This window comes from Capra hircus, chromosome 4 (genome assembly GCF_001704415.2).
Source record: "Capra hircus breed San Clemente chromosome 4, ASM170441v1, whole genome shotgun sequence".
Taxonomy (NCBI): domain Eukaryota; kingdom Metazoa; phylum Chordata; class Mammalia; order Artiodactyla; family Bovidae; genus Capra; species Capra hircus.
The window spans coordinates 95261460-95279703 of NC_030811.1; the positions used below are offsets into that span (position 1 = coordinate 95261460).

General features: G+C 41.0%; 1 protein-coding gene across 1 annotated transcript in view; it reads right to left on the minus strand.

The window, feature by feature from the left end:
* TSPAN13 (tetraspanin 13) overlaps window positions 1-17995 on the minus strand; it is a 37602-nt gene extending 19607 nt beyond the window's left edge. The window contains exon 1 of the mRNA XM_005678996.3: window positions 17736-17995. Coding sequence (XP_005679053.1) covers window positions 17736-17798 — 63 coding nt within the window. The 5' untranslated portion in view covers window positions 17799-17995. The remainder of the gene's footprint in view (window positions 1-17735) is intronic.

Here is an 18244-nt window from a genome sequence, read left to right on the forward strand (position 1 = left end):
AGGAAGGCCCAGATCAGAACATCACTAAAGGGAAGGACTTGGGCTTTAAACCAGGCAGACATGAGAAGTGGAACTAAGACCCAGGTTTGTCCAGACCTCCAGAGCGCTATATTTTCAGTATAAAAGGTCACAGAAAAATTACACCACCACCCTCAGGGAGACAGTAAAAATTTTTGAACCTCTTCAAAATCTGCAAGAAAGAGAAACTCCAAGCCTACCATGCCTACGTTTGAAGGCTAAATGTACATCATCCAGGAACGCAGGAATCTTCAAGCCCAGCCATTCGCAGGAAAGCAGATCACAGGCAGTGACGGCATTTAGAGGAGGAAAGTCAAGAAAGCAAATTCAAAATGACTCAGGAGGGACACTTGAATCTCAGCCCTTACACCATTCCCCCAAAAAACACATAAATAAAACTTTGTTGTCAATCAAAACTCACAAAACATGTAAGCAAAAAAATTCTATCACGAGAGATGCAACGGACACAGCAAAAGGCAAAGAATTAGAGCTCCAAAGAACTTGGGGTAATAGGCCCAACTGAATGAGATTGAAATTCACACGTTTAAACTACCTAAATAAATAAAAGGAATAAAACCAATATGGGGAAAACAAAGCTCACAGACAGAGCAATCTAAAGAAAGCAGAAAGAAGTGAAACATCCCACAGGAAGGATTAGTAAAGCTTCATTAAAAAAGGAAAACTGACATGCCTTCAACACATTGTTTTTTAAGAAAAAGAACAAGAGTAAGTTCCTCCAAATTTCCTTAACCGAAAAGAACAGCTATCAAAAAACCAAAGTAAAAATCATACTCAATGGAAAAACTTTAGAAACATTTCTTTCAAAATTCAGGAGTAAGACAAGGGTGCCAGCCATTGCCACTTCTACTGAGCACTGGGGTAGAGGTCTTAGATAACTATGTTTAAGAGTGAACATGGCACAAAGATGGAGGATAAACACAGCTGTGGTTACTCAAATTGATGAGAATATCTACACAGGAAATCCAAAAGACCGTAAATGCTATCAAAATTAGTGAGAACCAGAAAAGCTGCTAGAAATAGGATCACCATCACAAAAATCAACAGCGTGCTGATGCACCTCCAAATCTTTTAACGTATTTCTTTAAATGCAATTTCTAATAGGTTCCCAAAATATAAGGTACATACAAACAGGGAAACCTAGGGTGTTGCAATTCATGGGGTTGCGAAGAGTCAGACATGATTTGGTGACTAAAGAACAATAACAACAACATAAACAAATTGAACAGAAGTATTAAAAGATGTCCATGGAGAAAACTGTGAAATGAATTGAAGAACATGAAAAAGACCTAAATTAAATGAAGAGATGTATGTTCACGGTTGGGAACACTCATTATAATAAAGCATCAATTCACCTCCTGTTTAGCTTACAAATTTCATGTATTTCTAGTCAAAGTCTCACTAGGTTTTAGATCACTTATACCATCATCCATCAAGTTACATGGACGAATAAATGTCATCAAAGAGCTAGGAACATTTTTAAGATTAAGGACCAAGCCTGTGGCTGCTGCATTTTTTCTCAGCCCAGCTACAGTATCACTAGCACAGTGCGTAAGAGATGCTTCTAGTGGCAAACCAACCTTTTTCAATGGCTACATTTAACTGTCCCAAATTTTACCCTTGTTATTGCTTTTACCAGGCTCTGCAAAACCTGAGCCTGGCTCTACAGTTTTGGGATCTATTTTAATTAGTAAATTGAAATATATAAACAAAACTAAAAGGACTAAAGAAGTTAAAAATAATCCAATGGTTTGGTAATTAAAATCAAGTAACTAAACAAACAAAAATGCAGACTTGAAGAGACATGGAATTCTAAATCAATATGGAAATAGTAGTCGTTAACTAACAGCTTTTTCACAATTACTTTCCCATTTTGAAAAATAATAGTAGGAATCCCTACCTCACACCATAGCTTTATTTATTTATTTTTTTTCACACCATAGCTTTAAAGCCTAAATCTAAAAAGCAAACCTTAAACTTTGTGGGGGAAAGTACAGAATAATGTTTTGCCTTTGTGGTTCAAGACAAATTCTTACACAAGACTGCCCCAAAGCACATGTAATACAAATGTGGCATTTACTATATACAAAAAGTATTCAAAATGTTTCACATTTACTAACTAATGGGCTTCCCTGGTGGCTCAGATGGTAAAGAATCTGCCTGGAATGCAGGAGACCTGATTTCAATCCCTGGGTTGGGAAGATCTGGAGAAGGGAATGGCAACCCACTCCAGTATTCTTGCCTGGAGAATCCCATGGACAGAGGAGCCTGATGGGCCATAGTCCATGGCATTGCCAAGAGTCAGACATGAGTGAGTGACTAACACACACATATACAATCTTCACAACAACCCTGAGAGGTATGTAGTACTACTGCCTCCCTTTTCCAGGTGGAGAAAGTTGTGCACGGAGATGTTAAGAAAGTAGCCCAAGGTTACACAGCAGGGAAGACACAGAACTGGGATCTGAATCCTTGTTCTTATCTACCAAACTAGAAATCACATTAAAATTGTAAATTCTATATAATAAAAAGACACCAGACAAATGTAGGATATGCCTAGGACTAGAGGATGATTCCAGCACACACATATATATATATATATTAAAGAACACCTACAAATCAATTTTTTAAAAAACAACACACACATTGAAAAGTGGTCAAAGATAATAAGAGGCAGTTCACTGAAGAAGAATCCAGAAGGCCAATCAATAAATGAAAGATGTTAAATCTCATTATATATCAGGAAAACAAAAATTAGAACAATGAGGTACTCACTAGTGAACTTCATAGCAGATCTCACAGTCACTAGGTTGGCAAAAATTAAGCATGATGACACCACAGTGCAGAGACCCTAGAACTTACATTCAAGCAGAAGTGTAAATTATTGTAGTAACTTTACAGAACAACTTTGTGGTACCTAAAAAGGTTACACATATGTGTCTCTTACTAAACTAGCAATTCTGCTTTTAGGCTAATATCCAAGAAAAATGCCCCTGTCCCCAGCCAGACATATATGTATCAGGATTTTGCTGCAGCCTTGTTTGAAATAGTAAAAAAATTAAAACCACCTCGAACACCATAACCAGGGAATTCACAAACTCTGGTGTGATCACACAGTAGAATAAAAGTGTTAATCTATTTCTAGTAAATCTAGAAATTCCAAACACAAAAATGAAACAAATTGCATAAATATAGATAAAACAGACCATTTACAAAAATTTTCAAACACAAAAACAACACTATATAGTCTTTGTGGTTGATTAACAGATCAAATGGTCATACAGTTTTATAAACATGCATAGAAATGACATATGCAGATTTTAGGGTAGTAAGTACTTTTGGTGAGGGCTGGGGAAGGGAAGGGAGAGTGGGCCTTGAACTGTACTATAGCTTTTAGCCTCTTACAAAGAGAGAGGGAATTCCTTGGTGGTCCAGTGGTTAAGACTTCATTTTCCAACGCAGTGAGTACAGGTTTGATCCTTGGTGGTCAGGGAGCTCAGCTCGCACATGCCTCATAGCCAAAAACCCAAAACATAAAGTGAAAGCAATATTTCACAGATTCAAAGAAGACTTTAAAAAGGAGAGAGAGAGCACAATACTAACTTTGTAAAATCAGTCTGTTGGGCTCAGGAGAGTATACCATATTATTTTCTGTGCATATGAAACATTTCCTAATTAAAAGTAGCTTGAAGATGTAACAGCCCCTTCTTACTGGAACACTAAAACTAAATTCTTCTGCTTTGCTTTCTTCTGTGAAGTTGGTCCAATTTGCCTTATCCAGCCTTCATTCCCACTATTCCCCAAACACAGCTACTCATATCAAGATAGTCTCATTTGTCTCAAATATTTCACATCAAATCCCATCTGTGCATCTCCAGGTACTGCCCACATCCTCCCCTACAATGTGCTGCCATTTAGGAAAAAGGAGGCCTTGCAAGTGAAGGTGGTACAGAAGTGAAGGCAGCAGGCGGCCCTTTGTTGAATCTTTACTTGTCTATCACACTTGGGTAGACGTGCATGTGAAACCTGATACCACCTATCATTTCCCTCAGGTACCCATATCCTAAACGCACATGCATGCACACACACACACACACACACAAATATACACTTTCATTTGTAACATGGAAGTGCACTTAGATTTAACTATCCAACCTAAAACAAGTCTGACATTTATTACTACAAAGGTAAAACTGTCCAAACAAAAACTTATTTAAGTGACTCAATTTTCTGATAAATCCCCAAAATATTTTTTTAAATTAAAAAATTGAGAACAACATAAATGTTTTCTTGTGTGTGCGACTGCAATTTCCAATACATTACAGCAAAAATCCCTCAAGTCCTCATAATTAACCGTCTGAATTAGAAATAACATCTAAAAGTTATGATATGCTTCTAATTAGATTTGATTATCATTGTGTCTCTAACTTTCACTAAGAAGGAGCCTTTTAAAGATAATAAAGAAGCAATTTATTTCTGAGTAGTAGTAATTGCATGTTATGGTTGGTTTGTAATTTTGAAGAGAATGGGATTATGTAAAAGTCTACCAAATGAGTGAAATAAAAATTATTGATTCCATAAAACTACTTCTAAGTGTATAATTAAAAAGCCTATTTGTCACTACAACCTGGTAGACAAAGGAATTGCAAGAATTTTTTGTTTAACAATAACAACAGTTTCCTTATGAGATCAATTGTAATAAAAAGTAAATTTAGACCTATGACAAATAGTTTCCTTCCTTTGGGAGACAGAAGGCTGATAAAAACAAATTACGGATCTGTTAACTTGTTGATAGTGATGTTTTTTTATGAGCAGGAAGCGTCAACCTTTCCTGTTTTCTCTTTAAAACAAAGAAAAGTGAATACACAAGGAAAGCTTTTAAGAGAGTACAAAAGCTAAAATGAAAGGCCACACCAAGGCAAGATTATAAAAGTGTCTAAAACTGGCATTGCTTTCTGAAGCAAATGCTTAAAAAAGGAGGTCGTGGCAAAAGTTCTAGTGCACACATGGACAGATTTTGATGAAGGAGGGTGTCAGTGGCACAAAGTCATCTGGCCGGTAACCTTAACCAAGTCTGTTCATTTTACAGGTGAATAATCCAAGTAGCAAAACGACAGGCTTGGTGACAGAGGCAGAACTGGGGCAAACTTCCCGTCTGGTGCATTTTTTTTATCCCGGTAGGACTGTATCATAGTGCCTACTGGACACAGTGCCTATGTCATAGGTCATCACAGCAACACAGGTCACTTTTAACACTGAGATATAACGGCAAGGACAATATTATAATGCATAAGAAACTGTAGGCCTTGCTTCACAGCCAGATCGATATGGGTTTAATTAGCATGTCCTTAACCCTAGCAGACCTGGTTGCACAGTTATAAACCAATAGTAAGGTCCTCACTCATACAGCTTTGCTGTTAATCAACTACCAAATCCCGGCTTACTGATTTCATGCTTATTTTTCTTTTACCCAACCTGGAGAATTTGTCACGTATGCTGACATTCATATACAAGTTCACAGTGCATTCGCTGCCTGGAGTAGAGGAGCAAAAATTTCTACCCAGGATAAACAGTCCTTATCTCCGAGATCATTCTAGCAAATAAAATTGCTTAAAACTAGTAGACATGCATTTATGCACTTTTTGGGATTGATAACATACAATGCCACCCCAGTAGAAATGTCATGCATAATGTTCTTTATAATCTGGTTTAAGTAGGTGTTGAGGCATTAAACCACTGAAACTGAAACTGTTGGTTGCTCAGCCGCGTCCAACTCCTTACAATGCCATGGACCATGGCCCACTAGGTTCCTCTGTCCATGGGATTCTCCAGACAAGAACACTGGAGTGGGTTACCATTTCCTTCTAGAGCAAGCCTTTCAAATGATGAAGAAGTTGCTAGAACATTCTAGAATTAAGAAGATTCGGGCAAATTCCTGCTCAGAGGACAAAGGATCTCTGTAGGGGACATATGGGGTTTTTACAATCAGCACATATATTTCTTATAAAACTCTTAATCCTGGCATCTCACTGGCCCTCTCCAGCCAATGCTAGTAGCAGTCATGGTTACTCATCCTCCTGCTCACAGTAGTTGGTCCATGGATTGGGCCCATAAACCAACATGGTTAACTAGTATGTCCCGTATGATAACACAGGGATATTGAAAGAGCAAAATAAGGACAATTAAAATTGATTCTGCCAATGGCTTGTCTTATACACGGAAAGTTCTGGCCTCAAAAAGAACCTATGCAGAGGCAAGCTGGGCTGAGAAGTGGACAGAAGGAGCAAGAGTTCTGACCTTTTTTGAGCCCCTTGATCCAGCCATACTTGATGATATAATCGCTGAATCTCCCAATTATATCCTTTTAGGAGTTTGTGCTATCTTGCGAACACATTAAGTTCATTTATAACTTATAGAGAATTCAACCTAACACAAGCTTCATCTTGCAAATGTTTATCGTAACTTTTTAATACTTGCAAACTTGCAGTGACTGTCTACCTTCCCTACTGTGACCACCTTCCCAACCTAAACTAACTCTAAATCCTTCACTTTGTCAATGGGCTTTAAAAAAAAATATGAGTACTCCCTTTAAGCCTAAAGACCTCTCTGAAACTGGTTCCTTTTGGGACCAAACAAAAAGGGAATCAGAGAAATGAGCCAGAGAAATGTCCTAGGCCATCATCTCCTGCTCACACCCTCCCCAGGCCTGAACTCCAGCCTCAACTTTACTGCTGAGCAGGTCAGTGGTTGCCTGTAAATTGGGACCAAAGGTTATGCGACAGAAAAGAGGGATTACAAAGGAGCATAAGGAAATCTGGGGGGCTATGTGCAAAGTTTTGAATATGATGAAGGGTTGACAGGTCACGTGTGTCACAACTTTATCTCATTTATACTTTAAATACATGCAGCTTATTGTATTCCATTAATATCTCAACAGAACTGTTGTCTCTCACACACACACAGTTTTATAAGGAAAAGCATTTTCAGCATCATCCTTTTTCCAGCATGGAACAAAACCTTATACCGAAAGTTGCAAATGTAATTGGCTGACAAGGAAGAAACTCACACACCAAGGATGGTAGGGCAGGATGACAGAGGAAGACTGGGACATTGATAACATGCTTATAATGTACACTCGTTCTAGACTACCTCCTTCTAGACATCTTGCTACATGAAGACAGTAAAGCTTAATTATTATATGAAGCAGAGCAGCTGGGTTTCTGTTGGCTGCCTCTGGACTCTACTCCTAATATGGTGGTCTTCAAAGCCAATAAGATCAGGTCATGCCCATGCTAACTATGTTTTGTTTCCAAATCCCAGGCTAACTGGGGGCTTCCTCAGGGGCTCAGAGATAGAGAATCTGCCTGCAATGCAGGAGACACAGGAGATGAGGGTTCAATTCCTGGGCTGAGAAGATCCCCTGGAGTCAGGCATGGCAACCCACTCCAGTATTCTTGCCTGGAGAATCCCATGGACAGAGAAGCCTGGTGGGCTACAGTCCATGGGGTCACAAAGAGTCAGACATGACTGAAGCAACTAAGCACACACACCCAGACTAACAAATACAAGGGTGTGAAGGGTCTGGATGTCTAGAGGTAATTCATTAGCCACTTCTCCCCACGTCCAGCCATACTCTGCATTCTTCTAATGAGTGCTCTCCACTTTGAGTGCCATACAGGCATAGCACATGGTACCCTGATACTCCTAGCACCTGGCTAAGCGCCTGGTACAGGAGAGGTACTCAAAATATCCTGCTGTCCTAAAAGAGCTCATGATCTCGCTTATCATGCATTAGAGATGCTTACTGCCAAATCTAATCAATAGTTGGAAGAAATCCAGCTTAATGATCTTCTAGATTATTCTATCTCTATACAATCTATAAAAGAGCTTCATTCTTTCATCAAATATCCACCACATTGTAGAAACAAGAGAGTCCTGAATCATTTCTAGACCCCCTACATTTTTTTGAGCATCCAAACTCTATCAGGGTAAGTGAATTACTCTGAGGATGAAAGAGGAATGTAGGACCTTTGAAAAAACTGGATGCAACTCTGTAGTTAAATTATTCAAAAATGTTCTGTCAGCACTAGAGCAAGAGAGAGGTCATGATGATATTGGAGGGTAAGAAACTTAAAGTGGTAATAAGATTTACAGGGACTATACCACCAAAATGCAACGTGGCATCCACAGATACACAGAAACTAAGGCCCCAGAACCCTCCGTCTCCATGCTCCAACAGTCAGAATGAGGAATTACACTTGACGCTGAATTCTCCCTCTGAACTTCTGCCTAATGTGGACAACTGAAGAACAATTTTGTGATGACTGAGCATGTATTTCTCTGATGCCAAACATCTGGACACAGATTTGAAGATTCTATTAAAAGTCTGCATATTGCAAAATGCTTAGCTAAATGTTAAGTATTTTGCAATATCCAGACACTTAGCGCTGAAGCCAAGACCTCAATTCTTCATTTCATTTTCATTCCTTAAATGACACAACGAAGGCTGACGTGTCTTTTGTCACGTTTTTCTTCTCTATGTTCTCCTTGGTGCCAAGCACACTGGTTTATACTTACAGGGCACAAAACGGATAGCATATATGTTATCTGCTGGGGAGAAATTATATAAATAGATTCAAAAGTAAGGGATTCTTACTTGCCATCTTCCAAGGATAACTACTTTAAAGTAAATCTCACAGCCACCCACAAAATTTCCACCACAACTTACATCCTCCTTCTTCAGAATGGCTCTGGGAGACAAGAAGCAGAGTTATGGGCAAAATAGCCCTGCACTGACCCCTCCATTCAATATACTAGATGCCAACCATATGCCAAGGAGGTTCTGAGCATTCAGGAAGGCAGAAGTGACTGGGACACGGTCCTTACTGTTGAGGGGCATACAGTCTAACATGACAAAATAAAAGGGCAATTGCTTTTTTCAATGACTTCTTCATTGATCAACTTAAGAATCATGTCTGAGCAGCATCTGACACAGATGCTCAACTCTGCCTCTTTAAAACAGGGTGCACCTGCCTCAACCAGGTTTTCCTCCTACCTGACCAACCATTCCTGCTCAGGCTCCTTTGCTGGCTGCTCATCTCCCAAAACTGTTACTGTAACAGAGTCCTTGGTTCAATTCATGGATCACTACCCTTCTCTACCTCTCCTCCCTAACTGGTTGATTTCATCCAGAAGCAATGCTAAATACTACTCTCTACAATTATGACTTGCTGAGTATAAACCTCCAGCTATTCCTCTCCCCTGAACTCCATCATTATTAGTCTACCCGCTATCTGACATCTCCACCTGGGTATCTAATTGGCATCACATCCAATACTGAACCCCTTACTTGCCTTCCAAAGCCCATCCAACCACAGGCTACCCATTCCTGTTAATAGCAGATTCAGCCAGCCAGTTGCTTGACTGGCCTCTCTCTCACCCCAAGCTCATCCATCAGGAAATTATATTGGCACCACCTTCAAAATCTGACTCTCTCTCTTACTTCCTTTGCTATCTTATTGGTCCAAACCTCTGTCATCTTTGCTTAAATTACTGCAATAGCCTCACATGTGGTTTCACAGCTTCCACATTTGTCATCTATAATCTGTTCTCGATTCAGGAGCCAGACAAACTTTTAAATGAAAACCAGGCCCAAAGCCACCCATGGCTCCCCATTTCCCGTGGTGTAAAAGCTCAAATCCTTCAATCTGGGTCCAGAAACTCTGACTCAACTTTAACCACTCTACCTACCCCTTGCTCGCTCTGTTCCAGCCCTAGTAGACCCTTCTCTGTCCCTTGCATACATGAGAAATATTCCTTCAGGATCTTTTTAAAGTCATTCCTTCAACCAACTTTTTCCAGGTGTCTGTTCATCTCCTTCAAGTTTCTGTTCCACGGGTGTCTTCCAGAGAAGGCAAATTCAGACCACCATATATAAAAATATGCCTTCATCCTCCTCTACCCACCACACTCCCCCTCAGTCCGTGCTTCATCCTTCTTACTCTATTTTCCTCCATAGCACTTTTTTTTTTTTAACCTTCTTTTCCCAGGTGGCGTTAGTGGTAAAGAACCCACTAAATGCAGGAGACATAAGAGATGAGGGTTTGATCCCTGGGTCAGGAAGATCCCCTGGAGGAGGGCACAGCAAGCCACTCCAGTATTCTTGCCTGGAGAATCCCATGGACAGAGGAGCCTGGTGAGCTACAGTCCATGGGTTTGCAAAGAGTCAGACATGACTGAGCAACTAACACTTTGACTTTGATGATGTATAACATTTACTTCTTTGCTTATTACCTATCCTCCCCTTCAAATGCAAGATCCATGAAGGTAGGACATTTTGGTTTGTTTTGCTCACTGTTGCCAATGCTCAATTAATATTACTGGAATAAATAAAAGAAAAATTAGTTGGGTTTATCTAATAATATTTATACTAGATTAATAATAAACTGTATTAGACCAATAATGAGCCCTAGACAACTATGACTATAACATAATTTTACAAGAAGTTGATTTGTTCAGGGGAAATATGACAGGAAAAACCTCAGACATATAGATTTTGACCAACAATGGGAGAAGAAGAAAATAATATTTCAAGAAACAGATTCTATAGTAGACTGATAAAAGTAATTCATATTTATTATTTTTAACTATATTTTAATGCTAATTTTCATGTCTTAAAATATTTGCTTGTCTTCTAGATTTGATTTTGATCAAATTGCCATGTTTATGCAAGTTTTCATTAGGTATGTTTTACCTCTGGCGAATAGGGAGCAGCCAGTTCTGCAAATTCAATTCAAGAAGTTATTTAGAGCATAAGCTCTCTGTTAAAAGCAAACAATGTCAGGAACTGCAGGATGCAATACAGAGAACGGTATGATCTCTGCCAACTACAGGTGGGAAAAAACAAACACAAATGATCTACAGTATGGAGCATTAGTGGCTCAACAGAAAGGACAAAGTGAAATAAAATCTTACAACACTAACTCTCAGCCCTCACTGTAATTTACAATTAGCTAGAAAGCTTTAAAACAGGGTTTTCTAACCAAAAAAATGACATGCCTCCTCCCTCGCTCTGAATCCTGATTGAATCAGTCTGGGGTAGCACTCAAGTGTTACAACTCCCAAGTGAAAATTTAAGGAACCAGTTCCCTCAGACTAAAGAAACAGGAGGCTTTGGGTAACTTTACAAAGACAGAGCAAGGTATGCTAGGTCAAGACCAGAGGATCAGCAATGACAGGCAACAAAGCACGAAAGGTCTGGGGAAACCTCTGAGGCCGGAATACATGACTTGACGCACATGGTGAAAGATGCTGAACAACATGCTAAGGAATCTGGGTTATTCTCTAAGAGTTTCCATCCATTATCACAAGGAGGTTCGGTTTAATCATGGTTCAGTGACAAGAGAATATGGAGGATCAATTCAGATGGAACAGGATATGGAGGAGGGCCAACTAACCCTAGCCTGTCTTCACCAGTAAAGCAAATGTGTTTGAGGTGATGATGGCCCACTTTTAAACTACCTAAAACTGTATGAAAATCAAACCACTGAGATGTTCAAAACTCCCTTTTCAAAAGTAGGCTGAAGTACAACTATTCCCTAAATAAATTTTCTTTCTTTGTAAAAGCCTCTTAATTACCTTGTTAAACTTGGTGAAAGAAAATAACCTCATTTCAAATGAGAAAGGACATACATGGCACCTTTGGGTCACTCTATTTTAAAACCAAAAGTTGGGAAATTTCACAGACATATTTGGCACAAAGGCCAATTATAAATGCCAGCTCAACAGCATCATGTGAAAATTCTCGGTTCTGTAAATAGTGAATCATTTTAAATTCAAAATCCAAGTAAATATTCAGCAACCACTTACATATTTTAAATTCACTCAGTAGTTTGAACAAGTGCCGAGAAATAACATAAATCTAACTATATGTTAAAATATTAAATAAGAATAATTTGAAAAATGAGAATTTTGAAAAATAGCAAATACAGTAATTTGAAGGCAATTACAGTAAGCAGATTTTTTTCTTTGGATGAAGTACTAGTGTGTTTTCATTTATTTTAGAGCACAGACTGGAAAAAATTATACTTTTCCGGCCCTCCAATGACCAGAATAGGACTCAAAATAATGTACAGGTAAGTCATTCCATCTTTATACTCACCATACCTCAGCCATTTCTTTTCTTACAACTGAAGGATTAGTATTACTATTTTGAGGGTAGGAACTCTTGTCCCTGTAGGCCTGCTTGAGTTAATATCAGCCTGTAAGTGTTAGAAACCCCAAAAGCTTGAAAATCTTTTCATTATAACATATAGATTTGTAATTCTGAAATTTAACTCCTTTAGGGAAAAATGAAAAATAACATCCACCAGTCGATAAATGAAAAACTCATGGAGACATTTGCCTGAAGTTAAATTCCAAGCAAGCTGTAAAGCTGAAATTCAAACTTGGGTTCTCTTCCTGAATCTAGTTCTTCTCTCCATAGACTGTCCAAATATATGTATTTTATCTGCTATGTTTTATCTATTTTAAGACAATTTCAATTTCAGAGACACTTAAAATGCAAATAAACATATATTTTACAATGGATGTAAACAGGTATGATTTTTGACTGAATAGAGGTTTTTTTCCCCAAAGCAACCCAAGGTATTGGAAATATATATATACATATATATCAATAGAAACAAACTTAGATTTTAGGAGAACAAATTTAGAAAAAGAAACAAAACTGAAACTTCTGAAATGACCCTTCTCATTTAAAGACTACAAGTTATTTTCTGTTCTTACATTCTTAATTAAAACTATTCATACACACACACACACACACACACACACACACACATTATAACTAGCAGTCCAATTCCTAGAAGTTTTTTCTTCTCTGCTTGAGAAGCAGGAGATATAAATCTTCAAAATGTTACATATTTTAAGATAACACTTACCTCATACTTCCTAAAATTCCCCATCAAAAAACTAGGAATAATTTTTAAAAGCTGCTTTTCACTTTTTTACCAAAATATTTTCAATCAAAATTATTTTAAAATAAACTATTAAAAATAAAATAGACCATTTTTCTAAAGCAGTTTTCATTTTATCTATATTCCGAACAGTATCAAAAAGACCTGAGCTATCTCCACACTTCCCCAATTCAATCATACTTTCTCTATCCGACAAGGATCTCCCTTAGTCCTACATTTTATGGCTCCTAAAGTCAGTCCTTCCTTTACACAGCATTCATTTTCCCACCTCATAAATCCTAACTAGATCTTGTCTTCACTGAGGAGGTATTTGCCTTTGTGTGTGTTTATTATTTCCTACAGTTCTCAGCAGAATACACACAATGGGGAAACGTTTATTGACTGAAGAAAACTCTTGAGATCATACGTAGAAAAGATAGTGAATGAAAAAGAGGACTGATAAGGCATGCTTATTTCAAAGCCATTTGGCTCACTGCTGTACTCCCAAACTGAGAACAATGCCCTGCACACAGCAGACACTCAATGAGTATCTGGTGAGTGAAGAAACATTGCTTCTTCAAATGGAGAGAGTTCTAGAGCAAGTCACTCATATGACATCATGAAGGTACATGAAGAAACCATTGCTTCTGCCTTTCCTCCTTTATCTATAAACTTGATATTCGCTCAGTTCAGTTCAGTTCCTCAGTCATGTCCGACTCTTTGCGACCCCATGAACTGCAGCATGCCAGGCCTCCCTGCCCATCACCAACTCCCGGAGTCCACCCAAACCCATGTGCATCGAGTCAGTGATGCCATCCAGCCATCTTATCCTCTGTCGTCTCCTTCTCCTCCTGCCCCTAATCTCTCCCAGCATCAGGGTCTTTTCAAATGAGTCAGCTCTTCACATCAGGTGGCCAAAGTATTGGAGTTTCAGCTTCAGCATCAGTCCTTCCAATGAACACCTAGGACCCAGAACTGATCTCCTTTAGAATGGACTGGTTGGATCTCCCTGCAGTCCAAGGGACTCTCAAGAGTCTTCTCCAACACCACAGTTCAAAAGCATCAATTCTTCAGCACTCGGCTTTCTTCACAGTCCAACTCTCACATCCATACATGACCACTGGAAAAACCATAGCCTTGACTAGACGGACCTTTGTTGGCAAAGTAATGTCTCTGCTTTTTAATATGCTGTCTTGGTTGGTCATAAGTTTCCTTCCAAGGAGTAAGCATCTTTTAATTTCATGGCTGCAATCACCATCTGCAGTGATTTTGGAGCCCAAAAAAATAAAGTCTGACACTTTATTAGTATTCACTACACTAATGTAAAACTGTTCAGTACAAGCATGTGTGTAGATGCACTTAGTCGTAAATAGTAGTCGTAACTTTTGCCACCACATGGACTGCAGCCAGCCAGGCTCCTCTGTCCAAGGGATTTCCCAGGCAAGAATACTGAAGTGGGTTGGCATTCCCTTCTCCAGGGGATATCTTCCCGACCCAGGGATCGATCCTGCGTCTCTTGTGTCTCCTGCATTGGCAGGCAGATTCTCTACCATTGGAGCTACCTGGGACGTGCAGTACAAGGGATTCTATTAATTGAAACAACCAAACCATAAACAACAACAAAACTCAACCACACCTTTGGCTAGTGATCACAAATCCATGACAAGTTAGGAGGATGTTCCATCCAACCAATTTAATGACAGGCTTTTCAGACTGATCACCAGTTCTGCTCTAGTCTCAAAGCCATTAGCAGGCCACCTGCACATGTAAACTGCACTGGGCAAGTAAACAGGCTGCTGCTGTTAAGTCGCTACAGTCGTGTCCGACTCTGTGACCCCATAGATGGCGGCCCACCAGGCTCCCCCGTCCCTGGGATTTTCCAGGCAAGAACACTGGAGTGGGTTGCCATTTCCTTCTCCAATGCATGAAAGTGAAAAGTGAAAGGGAAGTTGCTCAGTTGTGTCCCACTCTTAGCAACCCCATGGACTGCAGCCTCCCAGGCTCCTCTGTCCATGGGATTTTCCAGGCAAGAGTACTGGAGTGGGTCGCCTTTGCCTTCTCTGTAAATAGGCTGATTGAGTCCTAAGTTCCTGAAGAAAATACTTCAAGAAACAGAGTGATGACTCTCAAAGCAGGCTGTGGCCTTTACACTTGCGACTGCCACATTCAGTGTAGGCTTCAACAACACTTTTAGAAATAATCTCAGATCTAATCCCACAACTTCGAGTTTATTCCAGAAGCAGTAATCCAGGTGGAACTGAAACCTCTAAGGGGTCCTCTTCTTTATGTCTTAAAAAGAAACGTCTCCCAAGTCTTCAGCCTTTACCCTGTACCCAACCACTTCACATGCCCCATCTTAAAATGATGAGGAGAGACCAGGAAAGATACAGAATCTAAAGAATAGCAGCGGTACATTTTCAGCATCTATTTAAGACTTGGTTCAAGGTTAACCTTTCATTTGTTTCCAATTTAAATCGCCGAACTCATCTAAACTTGTTCACAGTTTATAAGCAGTAGACATTAATTCAAGAAATATCCTTTCTTTAAAAAGCCTTAGATTTAAAAAGCTAACCATTTGTACAGTCCTGTGAATTCCCAATTAATCATGTTTTACCATATAGCTATTAAAAAACAATAGAATGCCCTTTGAAGGTCAATGCACTTTGAAGGTTGGACAGATAACGAAAGTCTTACGGCTTCCCTCGTGGCTCAGTCGGTGAAGAATCCACCTGCAATGTGGGGGACCTGGGTTCGATCCCCGGGTTGGGAAGATCCCCTGGAGGAGGGCACAGCAACCCACTGCAATATTCTGGCCTAGAGAGGCCCCATGGAGACTGGCAGGCTGCGGTCCATGGGGTCGCAGAGTCAGACATGACTGAGAAACTAAGAACACATACACATAATAGTCTTAGCATGTTCCTTCAGAATCACCTTTCTCCTTGCTCTCCTGATACCACCGTAGACACAGCTAGAAATGACATATCTGGAAAGCAAGAGAACTAGATTTAATAATAATTTGCCTATGGCACATTAATTTATATAGACCGCTCAATCAAGTACGTATTCTATGTACGTAAGCAGATACTATAAGGTGAAATATCTGGTGAACAGGTGACTAAATCATGAGGGGGAGAGGGCATTAGTCAGAGCATAAAGTGGGGAATATGAAGTTCTAAGCAGGCCATTCAGGCTAATAAAAGAAAATACCTGGAGAACCGGTCAGAATGTATTTACTTAATAAACAATCAAAGTGATAGGCATGCTTCAGGGAACACAAAGGTGAATTCTGATCTGAAATTTGACATGGACCTCCAGTTACAAGGAGCTGAATCACCAGGTGTTCCAGAATTTTTCCTAAGTTTATCATTAGTGACATGTTGATTAAATTCCTACTAAGACACACACAAACTAGCCGGAAAAACATACTTTACACCATTTATGTTTCTTTAACATATGCTTCTTTATATCTTGTTTTCAAAGCTTTGCAATCATGTTCACATACACAGGAACAGTAATAGTCAAATGACCCAGCTCTCTCTCCTGTTGGTGACCACAAGGCAGTCTCCCCACTCTGAGGAGGTAACCTAAGCTTACACAGATGGCCTAGCTCTCAGCTAATGAAGAGGAGCTGGGTTTGTTTTCAGGGTGGGTGCTGCAAAAAACACCAGGTGTATTTATAGAAAGGAGCAAGACTATGATAGAGGCATGACGACACAAGTCGAAGTTTCTCTCACCTAGTAAAGAAGGCTGCAGAAAGATCTGGATCCCACAGCCCGGTTTCCACTCCTGACTCTCCAACTACCAACTCTGTAAACTTATTAAAGCCCTTTCTGGTCTATCACCTTATGTATAAAATTTACACAAGGCCCCTTGCCTCGGATGATTGTCAGAAAAAGGAACAAAATAGGGTATGTAACATCTGGGACGTGGGAGTTACTCGATAAATGGCAACCTCCTCTCCCATCCTCCTGTTCATCCAGAATTGCCCCTCAAAAATTACAAAGATACGGACAGCAGGGTTAAAACTAAAAAGCCCAAGCTGGTTGGCAGGGAAAGAACAATTTCGGTGGAGGCTCGCTTATTTACCGGAGGCTTTCGCTTAAAATGGAGTTAGGATATTGGTAACGGGGGACACATGGAAAAAGCATCAGGTATAAGCAGAACTACCCCCCTGCCCCCACACACCTCCCCCAAAGACATTCCTTTAAGTAAGCACGAAACAAACTTCGGAAGCTGCGGATATCCTGTGAACCTACTCGGTGGCCTCAATGAAAATCACAGGCACACGTAGGGCTGAATACGGCGTACACCATCCATAAGCCGCCTTGTCAGTTTCTGATCACGCTATTTTTGCAAAACTGTCTTCAAATCCGAGGCTGCTCCCTCGCCTCCAAATTCGCCCCAGAGGCGGCTGGGAGCCAAGAGCGAGTTGCGGAACGGATAATGAGGATGGCAAAGTGGAGATGTCTGGTCAAATGACTGAAAAACAAGGCGGTGGATGAGGGGGCGGGGTAGAGCAGTAGGGCAGCGACGCGCGGCCACCGAGCCAGAAAGACGGCGGCTTCACAATGAAAGGAAGAGACTGCGACAGCCGCCGGCTCCTGGTCCCCGGCGGAGACCGATGGCGAGGCCGGGGGCGCAGAGCGTGGGAAGACGGGAAGAGGGGGCCGGAGGAAGTGGCCACGGAGCACCCGAGCAGGTGCAAAGCCCCCAGGCGAAAAGAAACGGGCTCGGGATACTCACTGTGTAGAGTAGGTTGAGCGCGCACAGGCAGTTCTTGGAACACGCGAAGCCCCCGCAAACCATCTTGAAGCCTGTGTTTCCAACTGCAGGTAAAATCTGGCTCCGGCGGAGCCTCCAGACAGCCTCTTTGTCCTTGCCTTCAGGGCCTAGCCAAGGCGAGGCCGCAGCTGGGCTGCGAGTGTGGAGCCCAAGGCTTGGGCTGGGGCTGCAGTGCGCGGCGCGCCCGCGGCTGCTCCAACCCGCTCTGGAACCTGCGGCCGCAGCATTGGGAGCCCGAGCCCGAGCCCCGCCCAGCAGCCCCCCCTCCACCGCCTCGCCCTACGCCCTGATTGGCCGCCGGCGGGGAACAAAGGTAGAAATATGCAAATAAATGCGCTCAGCTAGCTGGGATCCAGGAGGGGAGGGGCGGGGCGGCCCCTGGGAGAGTTGGGCAGGGGCGGAGGCCGTGGGGGAGGGTGCCGGAGGCCAGAGTGTGACAGCGACCTCGCCTCGGTTCCTGGGGAGCAGGT